Source organism: Fundulus heteroclitus, chromosome 11 (assembly GCF_011125445.2).
Source record: "Fundulus heteroclitus isolate FHET01 chromosome 11, MU-UCD_Fhet_4.1, whole genome shotgun sequence".
NCBI lineage: Eukaryota > Metazoa > Chordata > Actinopteri > Cyprinodontiformes > Fundulidae > Fundulus > Fundulus heteroclitus.
In genome coordinates, this window is record NC_046371.1 from 22,180,014 (window position 1) to 22,196,834 (window position 16,821).

The following is a 16,821-nucleotide window of genomic DNA, read 5'->3' on the forward strand; positions in this document are numbered from 1 at the left end:
ATAATTGTATTAATTAATTGTCGGTGCTTGGATAAAAAAAGTGTCTCACTCAAAGCCATTTTCTAAAAACATTACATTTCTTTGTTAAAAAACTGGTAAAAAGGCAGTACACACACTTGACTTTCAGATGCCTAAACATTTTGTGTTAAAATTACAACTTCCGTTAAATAATCTAATGTTTGTTCATGTTTTGCTTTGATGAGTCACAGGTTTGTGACTTAAAAGAATGACAACGTGGCTAATATTCTGTTTTCCAGTTTTAATGCAAAAACGTGGCCTGTACAAACCCTTTAAACTAATACTTAGTTGAAGCAGGTTGTAGTTCAGTTTCAGCATCCAGTGCTCTTGTGTATCACCGCACATATAGTATAGTAAATTGTATTTACCAGAAATAAAGTTCAGCTGTCCCAAAAGGATTTTCTTGACATTTGCATCCTTAAGCTAAAGTTATATAGTCTTCATCTAGGTTCCACCACATTAAGATTATATTATTGTTTAAAAGTATATTGGGAGAAGACAACAGAAAATAAATCGCACTATATTTTAAACACCACGGTGGAGCGAAGAGAGTGGTAAATTTCAACAGGAAATATTGGGAAACAGCGATACTACAGAGACTGGATGTTTTTCCATAATCACAAAAAGACAAATATCCAAACATGTCAGGCTGCCAAGAGGCCAATAGCAAAAGTGAAAGAAGATGCAGGAATCTAGGTCATTTACTCGTTGTGTTTTACATGTGGCAACAGTCCCTGTACTCATCATATGTCTGGAATAACAGAATCACTTTCCCGTAAACAAAAGATCCAGGCTTTTAACTTCCAGACCAGACCTAAAGGTGTGCTTGCATTTCCCAAAAGAAACGCCGCACCTAAAGTGAAACATGGCTGTGGGGAAATCATGCTCTGGGGTTACTTTTGTCAGTAAAGGTAGGCGAGGGGGAAGTAAAATCAAGATTTTAAAATTGCCGGCTGACTTTTGAAGTCTCAGAGACACCGCATGTAGCTAGAACCGGTTTGCTCTTACGGCGCGTTGTGTCCGGTCAGACGGCAAGCACAGCACGCCGCATACGGATAGATTTCACTCAGGATCATTCAGATGTCAGACGGGAAATCTTGCGAAACCTTGCAAGATCAAACGTGTATTCAGAGTAAATAAACTTGGATGACGAGGGAGAATAACGGTTATAATCTGTGGACTGATTTTGACGGAGAAAAAAACAAAACAAAAGGGGAGGGTTGAACGAGTAGAGATAGCACGAAGGGGGGCTCTAAGCTTGATGCACTGTGATATAGAGGTGAGCTGTGTTTTTTTATTTATTTTTTTTGGGGGGGGGGGTTCCCTCTCCTCGCTTTCTGATTGGCTACACGTCGCATTCAACTGGCTGCCTGATAGTTTGTCCTCGGGGGAACACCACACATGCTAGGATATCAGGGCAAGACAATCCAACATGTTGAATATCTCCGATTTGAGGTCGGAGCGGTCCGATGTTCTACCGAGTGAACAGGATTGCTCTTAACACATCACGCACGGCAAGATCGTCTCTTAAGATTATTTTAAGAGCCACGTCTGTCGGAGGGGGGGAGATCGGGGCAAAAATCTGACAAATTATGCTGCCGCGTGAAGCAGCCTCAGGATGTCTGATGTGGATAGACTCCTTCCAAAGAAAACATGAAACTGAAAGTGAAACTGCTGCTTCAGCCAAGAATTAGTTTAAGCTCAGTTACACAACCAAGTAATTGTTAGCCTTAGCTTCTACAATTATTTTTAAATAATTACTGTTTAAATTGAATTGTACAGGATAGATTCACCACTACATGTGAAAATAATTATCTTATCTTTTTTTTTTTTTTTTTTTTTTTACATTTCAGAAACCTGGCCTTCTTCTCAGGAAATCCACCGCACGAGCTGCCTCTGAGCACTCTGGTTGTAGAGAAAAATATTCCGACCTTCAGATTCTGAAGACTTTTTCTAGAAAGGAAAACTCTGGTACAATAACACAAATGTGCCTTGACCACAGTTTATGCCAAAAATAACCGATCTGCTCATTAATATTGAGCTTAAAGCAGAGTTATTGTAGAGAAGGGAGCGCATTAACTAATTATTAGGGGCTAACTGTATGAGTAAAAGCAGTGTGCACATACAGTGGAGATGTTGGATCGTCCTTTTAATAATGGGCTAAAGCAGATTCAAAAAAAAAAAAATGTAGCTCACCAGCAAATTCCATGGGTGTCTGAATGATTTCACCATTTACATTTCATCAAGGATTTCTGTACACACCAGCCAATATTCAATCTCCTGAAGTCTGCATGAATCCATCACATCATTTCAGAAACTCTATCTCAAACATCCCCTCGGGCTAACACTGGGAAATTGCTAATAACTAATGTTCCTTTAAACATTAAATGTCTGAATTAAAATTTGATGTCTCATGTACATGCTATGATATCATTTAAATAACTGTAGGCTGCGTTACGGTTATCACTTGCAGATATAATTCTGTAAATCTCCCTTGTACAATGAATTTCTCTTTTACATTAATGCATGAAATTAACCAATTACATATCCCATTCTTCAGTTCCATGATAACTCACACTGTGTGTGGCTCTAGGACACTATATGATGTACTGAATCAGCTATACAGCAGTTATTCTAGGAAAGGAGAATGGAGGCTGTGGAGGCATTCAGTGTGTCCCGTCCGTCCTCGTGCTGTGGCAGCTTCACTGCTCTTAAACAGGCAGAAATTAGCTTCACAATTAGAAAACAATAAAAGCAGACTTCAGTCTGTACTATCGCGCCCGTGCTCGGCCTCTGGCTGAATAATTTGTAGGTACAGATAAACCAGTCTAATTTGCTTCAGCCGTTTAATCAGAATAGCCGTGATATCATTATCAGCTCTACAGAAAACATGTAAACGAGAACAGAGAGTGCCACCTCACAGTCTTCATTCAGAGGACGTGTGAAAAACACAAGATGACAGACAAAGCAAGTTCAGTTCACAGCTGCAGATTATTCAGTTTCCTGTCTCTGGTTAAATTACGTTGAAAAAATAAAGGACCCAAGAACACAGGAAGCGTAATGATAACCCAACACCCAGGTTTTTTTTTTTTTATTCTGGTTGGGAAAGTCATTTTCTTGAGGGCTTGGGATGCATGGTTCATCAAAGCCATGTCTCAAGTAGGTTTCAAGGTAACACAGACTGTCATGGAGACAGGAGGGAAACCTTGAAAACAAAATGTCTGTGTGTTCAAATTTATATAGATAAACGGTGCTTTAAAAACGTATTTGTTCCTTACAGACTTCTTAGGTTTTGGCTTGTTTTTATCACTAACAAATGTTTTAGATCACCAAACTGATGTTGAAGTTAGCCTAAGATAACCTAATATAGTAACACTTTACTTGAAGGGGTGTGCATAAGACTGACATCACACTGTCATAAACCTGACATAACACCTGTCGTGAAGATGAAGGAGTCCTTATGAATATTTATGACTATTGTCGTTAAGAGTCATTCTGTAAATAATGACTCTTTTAATGCAAAGTTGACAATGTTTAAAATGTCTTTGTTATGACAACCTGACATTAACCAGGATATCATAAATATGTCATAACAGGTCTAATCATAAACCTCTAAAAAGTTAGATGTTAGATGTATGTGTTAACATGACATTACACTGTCATATGTGACTGGTCTTAACCTTGGCTGTCATGAGACCATTTTGATTGTGTCTTTAATATTTTCCCTCATCTTAGGTAAAGTTGAACAAGTAGGACTAGTGGCAAAGATGCCATTCTGTGGTATTATACTGACAAGTGAAATGTTTGTCTCTGTTAATGTCAAGTTGTCCTAACAAAGACATTTTAAACAATGCCAGCTTTGTATTACAAGTGTCATAATTTACCGAATGACACTTAACGACAACAGTCGTAAACATTGAAGGGGTGTGCATAAGAGACCCCTTCATGTTCAAGACAGGTGTTATGTCATGTTTATGACAGTGTAATGTCAGTTTTATGCAAACCCCTTCAGGTAATGTGTTACCGTAAATATAAACAGCAGCTTTCAAAGGATGCTTTCATTGATTAGGGGGTATAAGCAATACAAACCAACCTGGCTCTTAAATTTAATGACTGGTTATGCCACCCGTGGGGGCAACATTAAGTGTTTGCCATAACTAGCAACACGTCCTAAATCACTATGGTGGAAATTGAGCCTATTAAAAAACATTAATAAAAACATGACTACTACTACTACTACTACTACTACTACTACTACTACTACTACTAATAATAATAATAATAATAAAATACAAAAAGCAGTTTCCAATTATGAATTCAATTAAAATGGGAGAAGACGCTATCCAAACCAATGAGGCTCATTGTAAATAAGTGATAGCCACCTAACTCCAATAAGAGGTGGAGCTGCTCTTGGTGGAATCAACTGCAAGCAATTGTGGTAACTTGTAATGAGCCTTTTAGATTGCTCATGAGGGATTTTGCAGAATTGTTTTAATTCAGCCATGTGAACTTTAGTGCATGTAAACATAGCTAATATGTTTACGTGCACAACATTTCACGATTGTATTAAAGTATGTTTGGATTAAATAATCGGATTGTACTGTTTATAAGGACACACAATCAATGAATCCGATCATAGTGTGCGCATGTATATGCATCTGGCTTTTTTCAGAATAGAACCACTCTGACATGCGCAGTTATCAAATTTCCCTAAAAAAACATAGAAGAAGAAGCACTTCCGTCTTTGCTAAACAGCAAAAAATAGTAAACAAAGTATTTATATGAGTTTGTTTGTCTTCCAAGCACCCAGGCTGGATTTCCACAATGTTCTAATTACAGTTGAAATGTTACTGAGTAAATACCAATTTTTTAGCTCTTTTAATGTTTTGAATAGAAAGGTCATATCAGGATTCCGGACAGTTTTGCTTCCCGACATATTTCTGCCACTCACCAACGCGGAAATACGTCCCGTTTATGTCGAGCGCACATGCACACTCGGGTCAGTTTGCCACGTTCAGAATAACTTGAGCCTGACAAGCGTTTATATGCACATTATCAATTGGCATAAACCATCCCTCTCATTTGGATTATAATTTCATTCCGATTGGGCTTAATCCGATCATCATATTCTGATTGCCTTGTTTACATGACACATTTTTTAGTCCGATCGTCCCTTTATTCCAATTACTCTTGTCCATGTAAACGTAACTCATGACGGGTTTTTGAGCGTGAACAGTCTATTTCAAGGTTGCCATCTCATCTTAATCAGATCAAAGTCCAGTTGGCCCCTCCAACATCTGCATTTCTTTGAGCCACTCACAGGTAGACTTGCTGGTGTGCTTCAGATCATTGTTCCACTGTCGTGGTTGAGCTTGCGTTCACAAACTGATGGCTTGATGTTTTCGGTAGAGATCATGGTTTCATCAAATAGAGAAAGTCGTCCTGAAGCAACACAGCACTTTTGTCAGTCTACAGGATTTTTTTTCCATTAAGTCTTGGGAATCATTAAAATGTTTTATTTTTTTTTTTTCAAATCGGAGATGAACCTTTGTGTTGTTTTTTTTGCCAGCAGTGGGTTTTACCCTGGAGCCCTTTCTCGGATGCTATTTTGCAAAGTTCCTTTCATATTGTTGGATCATGAGCACTGACCTCACATAATTGATACAAGTGAGGGTGCAGTTGCTTCAGACGTTGTTCTGGATTCTTTTGTGACCCGACTGCGTCATCGATGAGTTCTTGGAGTAATTCTGGTTGGACCAGTCATTCCCAGGAGCTTTCTACACTGTTCCATCTTCCTTTCCAACTGTACTCTGTGGTTAGAGCCAAGGCCCTAGAAAACGGGTTGTAACTATTTTAGGTTAAAATATGTAAATGACTTTGTTTCTCAGCTGTTCTTGAATTTCTTTGGACCAGAGCATTATGTGTTGTTTTTGAGATCTCTTAGCCTACTTCGTGTTATGATGCAGGTTCTGACAGCAGTCTACGCTGGGCATAGTTATTGAAATTGAACTCAGCTTTTCAAAAAAATAACAAAAAAGTTGTAATTTCATGATTTAAGAAGAGGATAATTACCTTCTCACATAAGGCCAGGTTGATTTAGATAGCATTTATTGCTTAATGAATGAACATTGCTTTACCCAGGTTGTGTTAAAAAACAAAAATCTGTTTGATAATCTGAAACATTTAAGAGGGACAAATAAGCAAAAACTTCCAAAACTGTAAGGGGCAAATACTTGTTCACAACACTGTAAAGATATGTATTTCAGAATTAATTTAGGTCAGTTTTTTTTTCTGGTTTAGCAAGAGATGCATGTTTGCCTTCCAAGGTTTTACTCACACTGCTTCTGCTTTATTTTAATTCAGAGTGTGAAACATGATAAACAACACCATTGCCAAGCGCGTATTACTAGGCTGCTGGCTCTTTATTAGCGAAGCTCCCCAAGGTAAAGATTTCTCTTCCATTTGTGCTTCAAAATTCCCTGCTGATCAATGATCATAAGCAACTCAGTGAGAAGTCTGGGCAGTTCTGGAAAAAAAACTCTGACAATGAAAAAAAAAAAAAAAAAACACCCAAAACTTAAACCAAGAATTTATTCCTACTAGAATACAATTACCTATCTTGACTGTTTTGAAAGTGGCGAAGCCACTTTTAGGATGCGAAACCTTTGCTCTTCATTCCTGATCCCTTCTGAAAACACCATGAAACCAAACCGAAGAAACTCTATTAGCGTAGAAGCATTACCTTGGCGTAAAACTGCAGAGATGATGATGGTCCAGTAGCTCAGTCAGTGGTCAGGACAAGGGTTTGACGGACAAATATTGAGTGAGTAGTGAGAATAACATGAGAGGAAGCATAAAATGAACAGGCAAGTATATGTAAAAATAAATAAATAAAATAAACAAAAAGAGGAGAGGAAATATTAGTGCAGCACAGTAAACTGAATGATCTCTGGGTGTTCAGGTGGCTGGGAGGGAAAAGCAAAACAATAGACCCCATACCTTGGCGGTTTAACATCAGGTGCGCCAGACCTTGAGGGAAAGAACAGAAAAAAGGATACGAAAACAGGAAGTTCATAAAGAGGTTCGGGAGAACAAAAGCATTGTCACAATGTTGGACTGCAGTTTGTGACAGACATCCTTGGGGGAAAGGTACGGATGTCAAAGTTCAAACTAAAATATAAGGGGAAAATTAAACTCAAATAGACAAACATCTCAAGGGAGGAGAGGGGAGGCAAGGAGAGAAAAAAACATCTTGACCGGCGCAACCCTCGCAGGTAGTTGCTCACACAGATGCTTTTTTCTAATGGAACACATATTGTATGTTTACTTGATGCAGACGTTTGGGATGTGTCACTATACATAGAGCCTGCTTTGTGCTGAAAACACCTGTAAATAACGTCGCACACTGATTCCTGTGATTTGGTTTGCAGCTTTACCGTTCCTTTTTAAAGAGTCTTGTGTATGTATTTATAGCCAACCCTCAACCTTTTCTCCTATTGTCACATTAAAGCAAACTTTCATGTCTTCTCTTAAGATTTTAGGTGATAGGTCAACACAGTCTTGCACTGGAAGGAAAATAATATGTGGTCTATACATTCAATTTCAAAAACTGAAAAGTGTGGCGAGCATTTTTTAGTCATTCCTTCACCGATGTTAATGGATAACACCGGTGAACATCAAGTGACGTCTTGCCACAGATCATCAATGGGTGTTAGGTCTGAACTTTGACTAGGCCCTTCTAACACCCACATTCATTTTGATTTAAATAATCCAATAGTAGCTACGGCTCTATGTTTCGGGACGTTATCCTTCTGGAAGTTGAACATCCATTTCTCGTCTTTTATAGCCACTAATGTCCAGGATTGCCTTGTATTTAGCTCTGTCCATCTTTTCCTCAGCTCTGATCATCTTTCCTGTCTCTACTTTTAAAAAAAAAGTATTCCCACATCATGATGCTGCCGCCATCATGCTCAACCATGCTAAAGGTTTGTTCGGGGTTATGTGTAGTTTTAATTTTCTACCACGTCTTCAGGCCTATAAGGAAAAGCACCTTCTACCGCCGTGTGAGATAATTTCACAACCTAACTCCGCTTTGAACTTCTCAATAACTTGATCCCTTAGCTGCCTGCGTTGTTGTTTGGCCTTTAGTTCACTAATGTTCTCTAAAACAACAGCTATATTTATCCTGACATTAGGTTACACAAAGGTGGACTCTATTTACTATTTAGATGACATCTGAAGGTATTGCATTTTATTTAAGAGCATCGGCATCAAAAGGGGCTGAATACAAATGCAAGCCACTCTTTATACATTTTATCACAAAAATTCAAATCATGTATCTTCTTGCGTCCAGATCACACTTATTGAGACATTGTGTGTTGATCTGTCACGTAAAATCTCAAATACATTACAGCGAATGGTTTTAACCTGATACAATTTGCAAGCGCTGAAAGAGTGTGAACATTTTTTTTTTATGAGGCTCTTCATCTCTAGACCTCGGCTTAAGCGTGGTTCTATAAAAGTGAAGGAGTGGCACGACTCATCCTGAGGGAAAGCAAACACAAAGTGAAGAGGCACCTTATTGCAGGTGACAATGACTAAAACCCTTGGAGGATTACTACGTGGAGAAAAACAGTGTGAATTACATTTCTGTACACCTCCGCTATGTATCGCGGCCTCTTTTGCAATGCACATACACACGCGTGAGACAGAGGAATATCTCAATAGGTCGGTCAGAAATCGCACGTCATACGTCACCTGCTCGTCCTGCTACGCTTCTGCTGTGCACATGAGCCCACTGTGCCAGTAAACACAAACAGCTCTCATCAGTGTATTAGTACTGTACAGAAGCTCGCTGCTTACTTACATTACCTCCATCATCCCGTTTTAGTCATTGGTTAAAACTTCAGGGGGCCAGGTTGCTAAAAAATCTACTCACATGTACAGCTGAACAAGGCTATTAATGCCGCAGCTCTGAGTGTGGAATGAACATAATTACCCCTGGGAGGGTCCTCGCTTGCCAACACGTAGGCTTTTGATAGAGTGTGCCATTGCAAAGCCAGTGACTGAGCCTCTGCTCGCTCACAGGATTCAGCCAAAGCCCAGTCTGCATAGCAGACAAAGAGCTGCTGTGTGCACCCACACTGCGGCTGTGCAAGCCACACGACAGGGCAGTCTATGCATCAACCCAGCCACCAGAAGGAGAGAGAAAAGTTGGTTTGTGGTCTGCTGCAAAACTCTGGTACGTAGCATCTTTTGCAATCCTGAAAACAATAACAGAATAAAAAAAAAAGGGTGTGACACGAGGATTTCAAACCCTGGTGTTCAAGGATGGAATCACACCAGGTCGAAACTTAATACCTCGGCTTCTATGTATTGGGTTGCTACTTGCAGTATATATATATATATATATATATATATATATATATACATATATATATATATATGTGTGTGTGTGTGTGTGTGTGTGTAATTAATTAGAATTAGAATTAATCTGCATTATGTATATACATATTTCACTGGTTTTGGCACGTTTAGATCAAACCTATGAGTGTTTCACTTTTTCTCTCGATGACTGGGTTGTGTATGTACAGTACATAACAGAAATTGTGCTTCTCTTCTCACTCTCCCTAATGTGACTGGGTTAAGATCCCATTGGTCTTCTCCTGCTGCTTTTTTTGCTAAAAGGCTGAAGAAAGGTGTTTTGACCAAAACGTTCAGACTCCTCACGTCGCCGGTTTTTATGGCGCACCGAGCAACGAAGACCAACCTGCCTCTCTCTGAAACGCCGGCAGAGAAAACAGGTCGGTGCGTTAGGACTCTGACGATATTTCAAAACACTTGTGTGTATTAGGAGGGGTGCTCTTCCTGTCCTTTTATAGAGGCGGCACTCTATTGAAAGTGTGCCTACTTTGTTGTGCCTTGCACCCAAATCTTAGTGTGTGGAAATGCAGAGATAACTGGCTCAGACCTGTAGAGTCCCAGTAGAAGAGAAAGACTGTGAGTAAATAAGCTGCCCTTCCCACCCATAATCTACCAGCTTTCTATTTTTAAATAAGTAGCAAACTAAACAGCAGAATAAAACTGCTTAGCATTGCTTCTTAGAATCCTTCTGACTTGGCCTTCATATAATGTCAACTTATTCTTCTTTTAGTGTAAGAAAATGGAAAACGGTGTCACCTGCTAACCAAACTAGGGAGGGATTTAAACTGAGGGATTTGTGGATGCTACAGATTTTTGTCTTGAGGACGTTTCAGGAAATGGTTTATGCATAATTAATTTACTGTCCCTGCACGTCCCTTAAGTAATAAACATTAGAGATGCACCAGGAAATCCGCTGTTAACCAGAACAGATCGATTTCTGAAGAGCAAACGCACCATACCTTAGTGATACCAGGCTGTGAAAAGACCATAACTCTATAGTGTGGAAGTAGTCACAGAGAGAAGACTTTCTACCTCTCAGGCATCAGTGAGGGGTTCAAAAATGAAATCAGGGGAAGCAAAGGTGCAAGAAGCTATATGAAAGGACACTTGCCACCTTAGTGGTTTTTAGATCACTGCTTGGATTTTGTTGGCAACTCCGGGTTCAACAGGTTAAAAGCATGTGAGAACAGCAACTTTTACATCCTAATTTTGTTATAATACCAGATTGTAGGGAAGACCTGATCACAGGGACTCTGATTATGTATACATTTATAACATAAACTCACTCTTATTCATTTGGTATGACATCTCACAGTTATATGTGAATCAATGTGCTTCTTTTTGCCATTGTGAACGACATCTTTAAATCAGTCGATGAAAAACATTTTCTACATTTTAGTATCACTACGGTTAATTTAATGATTCCTGCCTGAAACGCTGTGCGTAATAACCGTTTGGAGTTATTCCTGCATACGGAAGATCGGAGAACAGCTGGTGGTGGCTGCAGGCGCGTGGTTTTAACATTAATAAATCAGGCTGGCGATAATAGGACATCAGTTTGCAGAGAAAATTAGATAAATAATGTGATCTATACAGTTAAACACTCTCGCTGCAATGTGAAGCAGTACAGAAATTCGTAGCATAACAGAGGGAGGATAAAACTATTTAGTGGAAGACATGAGTCAAAGCACCGAGCTGGTTCCCTGGCCGTGGACAACAGAACCAGTTGGGAACGGGTTCTGGCATCTGTTCTACTTTAGCACGTCTACGGTTTTGGTAGAAATAGAAAACCTGTCTCCACTGAGCAAGAAAATTTTTGACCAGTGTTTAGTAATGTGAAGTAATAGAAAAATGATCTATATCATAACATAAAAGATGTTGTATAATATTATAGAAAAACCTGTGTATTTTAAACAATTCATGAGGAAAAAACTAAATATTGTTTGGCATGTGCACTACATAAAGTGAAAATAACTTATTTGTACTTTTCTGGCTTTTTAGTGTAGCATTACCCTTTTGCATTCCCCAATTATAATATAAAATAATTATCTCTGAAAAGTTTATTAAAAAAAAAAAAAAGCGAAAACATATGCAGATGTTGAAAGGCTTCATTTTTTGTGGATTAATTAGCAGTCATCTGAGAAGAAGGAGGCGGGGCAGTAGGATCAGGATTTGCTGAATTTGTTTCTTTTTTTCACAAAAAGTACAGAGTTTAGGGGCCACTTGTAATGACAGATTAGACCAAGGTCATTGCTGCAGCAAAATGAAAGCCCATCAGGACTGTCTGTCCCTTCCTTCACAAATCTCGCCACTTGCTTTGTCACACTTCTAATTATAATTGCATTACTCCCACGCGTTTTCACATAACTATCTAAAGTTAGAAAAATAGAAGAAACAGTGACTAGCTGTGTATGTTTCACGTCTCTTTCCTATATATATATATATATATATATATTTGAGCAATTTCTCTTTCTATCTGCCTCCTGTGGTGGCTTTCCTTATCTCTTGTTCACAGATCTGGCAGCACGTCAGAGGCTGCTGCACTGTTTTGCCAGCTGAGCATGCCTCGGCGTGGCCTTTGTGAGGACAGATCAATGCGAGGACCACGTGCTCGCATGATGCAGACGGACAACTCGGCGGACTCACCCGCTAATCCGAAAAGGTTTTCACCATCTCGGAGCAGGTCCTCGGACAAATAAAGACTACTCCTGTGCCGCTTAGAACACACAGCCGAGAGCAGATATAGCATTTGGGTTACCATCTTTGTCATCTCTGTCGGGAGTAGGCGATTTAGGTAATGCGTAGATCAGTCTATTTCAGCTGATGCAAGGGCAACAGAAAAGGCTGGCTCCTTCTCACACGCTGGTGTGAAGGACAGAAAAAGAGGCGTCTGGTGAATGTGTTGTTTTTTCTCTTGTCAGTGCTGTTTTCATGCGTTCTGCAACGGGGGATTGTTTCCGTGTCAAGCTTTAATCCAATAAACATTCCGATGTGCTCCTTTTCTGCGCATGTCATTTGATATTCCTTGCAATTTAGCTGTGAGCGGAGCCCTGCCATCTTTGCTCACATTAAGAGTGATTAATGCTTGTTTTTTTTTTTTTGCAATTTGTGCCGAGATGAAACCTGCTACATGTTGCTGAAAAGTAAAAAAAAACGCATACCTCTGTGACTAAGTCTTCAACGCGGCACAGCGGTACTAAACCCAAGCTTCTTTCTCTCGCTACGCACGCCGCCTTCATGCGTCTGGTGCTCCAGACATCTACAGGGCTTTGCAAAACTATTCATTCCACTTCAGTGTTTTGCCACAATACGACCACAAGCTTCAGAGCATTTTGATGGAAGTGAATTTGTCGGACCATCACAAAGGAATTTAAAATGTGGTTTTTGAACATTTCTGACCAAAATCAGAAACATGGTGTATGTCTGTGAACACTAATTTTAAGAGCTGGTTTAAACTTTAACTGATCCATTAAAACACATGAGCAGTTGTGTTCTTGATGGTGCCCCTGCATATCTGGGCTGTGTGTCTGTTTTTTTTCTTTTTTTTTTTTGTCGTCTCAAAACGTTTGCAGCCTTTGTCACATTTTCTTGCAGGATTGCTTGCCTCAGGTGAAAGGAAGGATCCCTCAGCATGATGCTGCCACCATGACATCTTACAGTAGTGGCAATGTTATCACGGTGAAATGCAGTATTAAGTTTCCCTCAACAAATGGAGGTTTGCAATCAAAAACATCAGTTTTGGTCTGTTTCGATCACATCTTCGTCCACATGTATGCTGAGAACCCTAAAGGGATTTGAGGAACTGCTTTTATGGCCTTCTATCAAAAATGGCGTTTGTTTTGCCACTCCTGCCACTAAACAGATTTGTGGAGTGTACACCTTTTTGCTGATATATTCTTCCACCGTAGCTGTTGATTCCTGCAGCTCCTACAACGTTACCAATCTACTCCTGGCTGTGTCTCAAGTGAACATACTCCTTGCACTAAATGTCTGTCAAGGTGGACAACCATGTCCAGGTTGGATTTGTTTCTGTCGCACCCTTTCCATTTTTGAACGATGGACTAAACAATACTCTATGAGATATCCAAACGTAGAGATGGGCAATTCTCATATTTTTATTAATATTTTTAGAAAAAATCAGGATACGACTTCAGATTTGTTAACAGTGGACTCCCAGTGACAATTTGCAAACCAAAAAACCTAAGTGTATGGTTGTGTTTTTATTACTTTTAGCATTTTTTGCATTGTTGGCATCATGGGAGCCAAAACATATATACAAAAAAATCCAGTTGTATGTGTGTCGATACAATATCAACACACATACAACTGTTTTTGCATTTGTGGCGATATGAGTACTGATTTTACATTATCATTGCAACAAATAAAAAAATGCAGCTTCATATTGCCCATCCCTTAAAAATGTAATAATGGAGGTTTCTGATTAAATTAACTAAATTTACAGGGTGATTTTTGAAGGCACGTGGTTGCACTGGAATTTATTTAGGGGTGTCAGAGTAAATGAAGCTGAATAAAAATGGCTGCCACGCTTTTTAGGTTTTTCCCTGTAAAACAATGTGGTAAACCGTGTATAATTGTTCCTCCAATTTACAATATAGGTGCGACTTTGTGGTTGTAATGTGACAAAATGCGTTCACCGGGTATAAAATAATTTTACAAAGAACTGTACGTCAAAAACAGAACATGAAAGTAGCATCCTTTGCAATTTTCTGTCCGTTTTGCTGTAGAATGCCAAATGTTCGCCAGAGGCAGGACTTCAGAAGGCAGGTGTGTGTGTGTGTCTGTCTGTGTGTGTCTGTGTGTGCGTGGGTGTAGCATCTTGTGTCAGTAGCAGTGATTTATAACGTGCACCAGTGCAGCACACCTCATACTGGTCTCCTGAGCCCGTTGGCTGCCCTTTCACCAGAACCACAGATCCTTACTGGGGGAGATGGATGTATCTCTCCGACGTCGACTAAACAAATCTCCCAGCTCCCGCTCAGTCTCTATTTCGGCTCGATATTGGCACCTCATTATAAACCAGATGTGGTCAGTTGAAATAACGCCAGTCAGTCCCCCCCCCCCCATGAAAAGAAAACCATTTTTCTAAATGGAGTTGATTATTAGGGTTTCAGTGATCAGTCATGTCGAGTTAAATGCTTTTGAGTTTAATACGCCACACATATTGACCTCAGCACTAAATGACACGTTATACAAAGTAAACCATATAACAGTAATTAATATGTGAAAAAAACATGCCCCGCAGAGTCAGAGGAAAAAAAAAACAAAAAACAGGATTCATAAATAATTGGAATGCAACTCTGCGCTCGCTTTTGTGAATGTTGTGAATGTTGCCCATATTGTGTGACACCCACGCTCTCTGCAGACCTTTAGTCACCTTGAACGCGCTGATTATGTACACAATGAGCATTCAGCACATTAGGCGCTTTTCCCTTTCGTGACCCTGTGACCGGCAATAGTATATCTCAGCTCAGCTTAATTTGTTGGATGTTGGAACTGCAGTCCAAACTGAAAAAAATAAATAAATAAAATACTACCTAATAATAACCAAACACACTCTATCACACGCTCATGCTAAGGAGATATCCTGTGCAGATAAGAGCATCACCATAAGACAGGCTACGTTCTCCGTTTGCGCTCATTATGCGATGCATTTTCTTACCTTCGACTTCTCTCTGGACAGCTGCAGGAGGACAAAGAAAAAAAGAAAACAGACATTCACAATGCTGACAGCAGAATAATGCTAATAATTTGCATACCATACCATGGATATAGAATGTCATATATTCTGTTATTCTTAACGGTGGGTTTGATTTTCCACCCATTATACCCTCAGCAACAAAATGAATGCCCCGTAATGGAGGCATTGTATCACGTCTGTGGCACATAAATGAATTTCTTACAATCACTGTTAAATTAAAAGGACCACAGACTGAGATCTTTAGTGTTTTGGACTATAAAGAAGCCCTGCGGCTGGACCGCGCGGTTTCCACGTCAATCATACTTTTAATGACTAACATTCATAAAAAACAGCAAACCTAAACTGCAGAGTGGAAAATATATTCCGCATTTACACGTTCCGCTCTGAGCTGCAGGAGATTAAAAGCTCACTTTATAATGCTAAACTCTTGGCTCGACGTTTTCCAGAAGAGGAAAATGACATCCATTTTGGGAGGCTTGTTAGATGCCTGAACATAAAAAAAAAAAAGATGCAAACACCGATCACGTTAGACGGCTTAAATCCTCTGTCTGGCGAAGATAACTGCTTCACCGAGCTGACTGCGAGCACTGCTGGAGCATACTTTGTCTTGGATTGCTTGTTAAGTGGACTTTATTGATTATCCCCAAGAGCTCAATAAGAGTTTGAACTATATTCTTAGAATGGGATATTAATGACATATTGGTACCATCATGAGGCAAACAAATGCAGCTGATTGTAGCAGTTACAGTTCAGTGCATAGGGATTACAAAAGACCAGTCAGGCTCTGGTCAGGAGTTTGCACGCATCCATCATAGACAGGAAAGTCATAACAAACGGCTCCTTTTCCAGGGTGGAGTGAAAGTAAGGGGGAGCTGCATTCATACAGCCTCAATGACTTCAAAGTCATTGAGGCTTTTCCTTTAATGTACAAAGGCAAAATCATACATACACCTCTACTAATATTTGGTCAAATGCCTCTTAGCAAGATGCACCTCAGCTACCTCCTTTGGTGCCTTTCTTTGACCATTCTGACTGTCATTAATAGTAGAGGTTATTAAAATTGGTTGATTTCCAAGTAGAGACCCAGATATGAAGCACTGTCCCTTTATTTTAAAGGGCAAATATTTAAAACCTTCCTTTTCACATTCCAATCCTTAAGTGGTCTATATTAAGTGGAACAGCAGGGCTTTAGACTGACTTCTTCATCAGTGAAGCTCAGGAGACCCCTCCTGTAACCCATTATCAGCAGCTTCTGAGACCGCGTCTTTTTCATTGCGTTTTGATGCGCCCCCTTACACCCCGCCCCCTACCTTCTCCCACGGCGTTCCACTACACCCCCTCCGTCATCTTTCGTAGTTTAATGGCCGATATACTACTATGTAGCGCTAAATAAACTTTTATTCACAAATCTACTAACAGATGCCAGTGGAAAACGTTTCCATTCAGCCGTACGTGTACGAGCCATAGTCTGACCCAGAGCAAGATCATGGTACTTGAAATAGGCCTTTCGGTTGTGCTCTCAAGAAACTATAAGCGGGCACATAGATATCTAACATAAAGTCTGTAGACATTTCAGTGTTAGCAGCAGCCAACAACTTTGCTTTGTGTCCTTCGTTTCCATACTGAGAAGGAACTGAGCCCTCCATCAGATGAAGTCTCTG

At 39.7% G+C, this 16,821-nt stretch overlaps 1 protein-coding gene across 10 annotated transcripts in view; it reads right to left on the reverse strand.

Moving 5' to 3' along the window:
* nrxn2a (neurexin 2a) overlaps nt 1-16,821 on the reverse strand; it is a 231,587-nt gene that overhangs the window by 158,700 nt on the left and 56,066 nt on the right. For 9 of the 10 annotated variants that reach the window (XM_036143136.1, XM_036143135.1, XM_036143134.1 and 6 more), the window contains 3 exons: nt 15,122-15,142; nt 7,018-7,047; nt 6,761-6,772 (listed from right to left, as the gene is read on the reverse strand). In XM_036143136.1, coding sequence (XP_035999029.1) covers nt 6,761-6,772; nt 7,018-7,047; nt 15,122-15,142 — 63 coding nt within the window. The remainder of the gene's footprint in view (nt 1-6,760; nt 6,773-7,017; nt 7,048-15,121; nt 15,143-16,821) is intronic. The other variant, XM_012855275.3, reaches the window with a different exon arrangement.